We start from the raw sequence: 5,208 nt of genomic DNA, 5'->3' as shown, positions 1-5,208 counted from the left end.
TTATTATTATTATTATTATTATTATTATTATTATTATTATTATTATTATTATTATTATTATTATTATTATTATTATTATTATTATTATATTATTGTTATTATTATTATTGTTATTATCATTAACGTTATCATAATCATCTTTATTAATTATCATTGTCATTATTACTCTTAATAAAATAGATAAATAAAAATAGAAATAATATAAAACCTTTATACCTGCTCCCTCTATCCTAGCAACAGAAAAGTAAACAAACCAGATCGAGGTCCATCGCCGGTACCTCCACACATTCCGTGGCCTCCTCCCGCTTATCTCTTGACACAGAACCTCGCTTGGAATACACTGCTTTACCTCTGAATGCAGATATAAAGCAGAAATAGTGGAGAAGGTGCAGGTTATTACGAAAGAAAGATATTCCGTGGCAGGATACTGAGGAGTTCTGAAAGGAGAATATTACTATGGTTTCCAAGGTGAGAGTTTCGATGGAATGTTAATTACTATTTATTTTTGTACTGTTGATTTTGTGGATATTATGTCTGTGGTCTCATTGTGTTTGATAAATGCACATAAGGTTTAATTGATATGTAAGAAAAATATGATAATCATTAGAAATATCCATTCACATATTGGTAATATTTTTCCTTGTGTCACAAAATCCAAGAAGAAGCTTACAGTAATGGTGATTAGAACCAGTATTAGTGTTTTATGTTCAGTAATATCTGCTCCAAATATAAGCATTTTATATTTACAACATGTTCATTTTTCATGTAATGTAATGTAACTCATCATTTGAAAATAACTATTTCACCTAATGTCTACAGTATGATTATATCAAAACTGGTTTTAGAATATGGTTTGATTGAATGATATTCTGGGAGTTTTCGTATTTAGAGTCATCAAGTGAAAATAAGATATAATTATTTCTGAAGCTTAGGTATGTACTTCACTGCTGATGCTTAGCAACACGAAATATAAACAAACTCTTGCATTTTGCAGTTCTGTATGAAACTGATGCTATTGAAGTTTTCAGCTTTTTCACTTCATCCAATTTATGTATTTATTAAGATAAATTTCATAAGTACTTCCTCAAGTACTTACTGGGCTACCTTTTGTTTCTTACTTCTAAGGAGGTCTTAGATATTAATCCAAGGTATTTTGTTACAGCTGCAATGTCTTGTGGCACTCACCTTTGGCTTGGTTGCTGTTCTTTATCAAATTGACACTGACACAGAGACATGGGAGGCAAAGCAGATGGCAACAATTTATGCAACCCCAGAGCAGATGGAACGGTTCCTCCTCAATCCAGACACAGTAGAAAAGGTATGAGCTGTGCCAGTATTTTTTATTGAAAATAATATTTGGTACGAAATTTATATATTGGCTGATGATAAATTTTACATATTTTTATATCTTTTTAGACAAATTGTACAGCAAAATTGTATGTTACAGAAATTAAAAATATGAATTATATAATTAATGTAAGGTTTTATTCTTTTCTGCCTTTAATTACTTATACATACATTACAATAGTATAAACACTAAGAAAGGAACTTTTTAAAATTCCCCTAAAGAATAACTTCTTAAGATTTTCTTTACATTTTTTTACTGTGCAAGTAGTTATGGACAAGTTTTCAGGGATACAAAAATTAGTAAAAAAAAAAAATAATCAATCAATCAATCAATCATCCTTCTGCCAGCTCAATTTTCAAAAATATAATAGAAAAAAATGTACATAAGCTTCAGTAGATTGCCACCAAAATGATAAAGAATATATATATATATATATATATATATATATATATATATATATATATATATATATATATATATATATATATATATATATATATATATATATTTGCTTTACTTAAAAAAACTATTTGCCAAAGTAAAGTGGGAGTGATCCTATAATTAACTAGGTTAATTTGCATCTTATCTTATGACCTTTTCATTGGTTCAATCAAATTTTTAAGTTGGATAAGGGCATATGGAGATGGGGCATCTATAAGGAAGATGTAAAGATTTTTTTTTTTTTACTCTGCGAGTTTCCCATACTTTGGCACTCTCCAGAAGTTGAGTTCATACCATATACCATATCTATACACACAGTAAAACATATACAATATTAGAAAACTAAAACTTCAGTAAGCTGTAATCATTTTTATAAGTATTTTATCAAATCTATATGCCCCCATAGTAGCTCAAACAAGATTATGTATTAAGTCTCTCAATACTCCTACCTTTGTATGGAAATGACTCCTTAAGATATACTCTGTGGGTGTGTGAAAGGTACCACTATTCATTTAGATTTATGTATGGTAGCGCTGTGGTTTCGTTGAGTTCAACAGAGTTGGAAAGGATAGTGAATTATATAATGATTTTCTTTTGCTCTTCATATCAAAGGACATAATACAAAGTAGATTTTTAATGAAAGAGCACTTTTCTGTATCTTTAATGGAATGTCATAGCAAAACTTATAGTAACTGTTTTTTAGTTAGGTCAGTATTATATATGCCTTTTTTTTCATTGTTTATCTGTGTATTATTACTAGTTTTAATATTGTTTGCAGTGGTTCCAGTGGGTCTCTATTTTCAAAGCAGCTGACAGCCGGCCTGTGGGGGTTGGGAAGAAGTACCAAGCAATATATAATCTACCTATTTTTGGTAAATAGATTTTTTCTGTATTTAGAAAACTGGGTTTAAGTGAATGCATGTGTAGAATTTCTTTATGATATATGTATTTAAGAGGTATTTTTAAGATTATAGAATTTATATATATATTCTATAATTTTATGACCCACTTAGTGTCTTAGATTTTTTTTATTTGTGTAATGAAATCAGGGCTACATGTTATCTATACTTATTGAATATATGGGTTGCACAAACTTGTTATCCTTTACTATGAATTTTCAGACATGATTAAGATATGTGAGACATTTGTGAAACAACATGAAAGAAAAAAAAAAAAAAATGTGTGAAATATCTTTCTGGAAATATTCTCTCTGTTTTATTGCTTCACTTGGATAGTTGAAATAGATTAGGTTATAGTACAAAATAAATATTAATTATATTTTACTTAACTATCATTTCAGGATAATATGTGATTCTTTAATTTAGCAATTTAGTAATAAGCATGAACCAAGGATGATATCAAATTTCTTTTTTTCAGGTGAATATGTGATGCTTATGCGTGTTATTGAATATAAACCAAAGAGACTGCTGATATTGGAATCCGAGTCACTTCTTAAGCCTAGGTTTGCTGTCTCTCTACAAGAAGACACTCCTAAATCAAGCCGTCTCACATTTAAGTAAGCTGTTGTTGCATTGTGTTTGTTTAGTATTTTAACCCATAACTGACGGGTAGCATTCATAGAGGCTGGGGCCTCGCTGCCGGGGGCTTATATCGTTGCCCTAGCATGCGCGACCACTCATGCCAAATACCAGCATCCCATGCCGTTTCTTCATAATACTATGAAGATATGTTGTATTTTCAGTTTTCATTATTTTTTACAGTCTCTACTTGCCAAACTTCCTGATAAATCGAGACTGAAGGGTATTTTTGTTGTTGTACATTGTTATTTTTGTTGTTGATCATTATTCGGTCTATAGTCCGAATAAAATAAGGAGTATGCGGCATCATGGAGTTGAAATCGTTGGTTTGTTGCATTTTTTTTGTTTGTTGCATGGTAAAAATGAGAAAGTGTTAAAACCGACTTAATCAGACTTTCACTGGCAAAAAAATAATCTTTTGCCGTGATTGTAACAAAAAAAAATCATGGCATGTCCATACATACTCTATGGCATGTGCGTACATACCCCTGGCAGATGGTCCCGCCATGCCATGCATGTGCGTACATGCCACCCGTCGGCAATGGGTTAAAATACAACAATTTTTTTTTCTGTTTGGTTAGTCTGAGGAACATTTTGTAGCTATGATAAGTAGATTTATTAGTAATTCAAATTTAACTCATTTAGATGAAGTTCAATACTTGGTAAATGTGCTCTTTCTTGTATATTTTTTAATCTAAAAAAAAAAAAAAAAATACTAAACTTTTTTTTAGCTTACATCTCATTATATTGATACATAGTTATGGTAAAACTGTTTCTTAGTATTTGTAACTTGCAAAAATTCAAAGTGCAAATTTCATGAAGACATTTAGTCAGTTCAGGGCTAAAGTCTAAGGAAAGAACAAAATAGGTATGAAGGAAACTAATTAGGATATGTAATTATCATTACTGTTTTTTTCTTTTCTTTTTCAACATTTAATCACTAAACTTTTTCTCCCTCTTTATAGGCTTAGGTACAAACGATCCTCTGCCCTCTTCCAGTGGACTGTTGGGCCATTCCTGTGGTTCCTTACTGGCCAGCAGCTCCAACATTCCCTCTTCATGCTAAGAATGATGTTCCCTTTCTGACGTTTAGAGAAATCGGCGCAGACCCCAGTCATTGCAACCATCCAGCTTTCCTCGTCTGTGTGAAGCAAAGGGTCCATTGAGGGAACAGCGATTATTGAATAAGGAATTATTTATTTCACTTGATGATATTTTCCTTTGTTTTCTCTTTTTTTTCTCATTTCACTGTTCCCCAAGTCATTTAATCAGACATTTACAGCCATGTAAGAGTTTACTTCAAAATGAAAAGTTTCATAGACTGGAGATTTTTAATTTTCTGTTTCCTTACTAAAGATTTGCTTTTCTTTTGTTAGGTCATTATTAACTTTACTGTCAAAGAAGTCCATTCCATTGTAGTTTACAAATATATCCATTATTTACGTTTTAACAGCCTCCATGATTCACGTCAATTAGAGCATGATTATTTTATGATATGTCTTGCGCCGTTACAGTGCTGTCTTTCTGGGTTGATTTATGAGAAGCAAAATATTTTCAGACATTTTGAAAAAAATAGTAAATAAGATAAGGGATAAGCCCAGAGCAGCCATAATGTATTTTGAACATGCATATAGTTTGTGTACAATGTTCCAGGAGAAATGTTCCGAGTTTTAGATTTCTTGTAGGTAGCCATGCACACTGTAGTATTAAGTATTTATCCTAACACTAGGAATCCTTGTGCCTTATGCTAGTCTGCCATATATTCCAAAGGAGAATGATTTCTCTATCCCTTTCTTTTTTTTTTCATTTACGCTTTTTTTCTTTCTTTTTTTTTTTGGGTGGGGGGTGGTCTCATGATGTTTGGCAATTAGAAGAAATTTC

General features: G+C 31.0%; 1 protein-coding gene across 1 annotated transcript; it reads left to right on the top strand.

Moving 5' to 3' along the window:
• Positions 1 to 240: 240 nt before the first annotated feature.
• LOC119597644 lies at positions 241 to 4,653 on the top strand. The gene is made up of 5 exons (XM_037947240.1): positions 241 to 468; positions 1,163 to 1,318; positions 2,568 to 2,661; positions 3,167 to 3,305; positions 4,293 to 4,653. Exons 1-5 carry the CDS (start codon positions 457 to 459, stop codon positions 4,411 to 4,413), a joined length of 522 nt encoding a protein of 173 aa, XP_037803168.1. The 5' UTR covers positions 241 to 456; the 3' UTR covers positions 4,414 to 4,653.
• Positions 4,654 to 5,208: the final 555 nt, after the last annotated feature.

This window comes from Penaeus monodon, chromosome 39 (genome assembly GCF_015228065.2).
Source record: "Penaeus monodon isolate SGIC_2016 chromosome 39, NSTDA_Pmon_1, whole genome shotgun sequence".
NCBI classification, from domain to species: Eukaryota; Metazoa; Arthropoda; class Malacostraca; order Decapoda; family Penaeidae; genus Penaeus; species Penaeus monodon.
The sequence above is the reverse complement of the archived record's forward strand: the minus strand, read 5'-3'. Positions and strand labels throughout refer to the sequence as shown.

What these genes read in the sequence shown, in the direction of transcription:
- LOC119597644 (XM_037947240.1), top strand. An exon ending in ATCCAGACACAGTAGAAAAG is followed by an intron (nt 1,319 to 2,567) that starts GTATGAGCTGTG and finishes TATTGTTTGCAG; the next exon opens with TGGTTCCAGTGGGTCTCTAT. An exon ending in TCAAGCCGTCTCACATTTAA is followed by an intron (nt 3,306 to 4,292) that starts GTAAGCTGTTGT and finishes CCCTCTTTATAG; the next exon opens with GCTTAGGTACAAACGATCCT.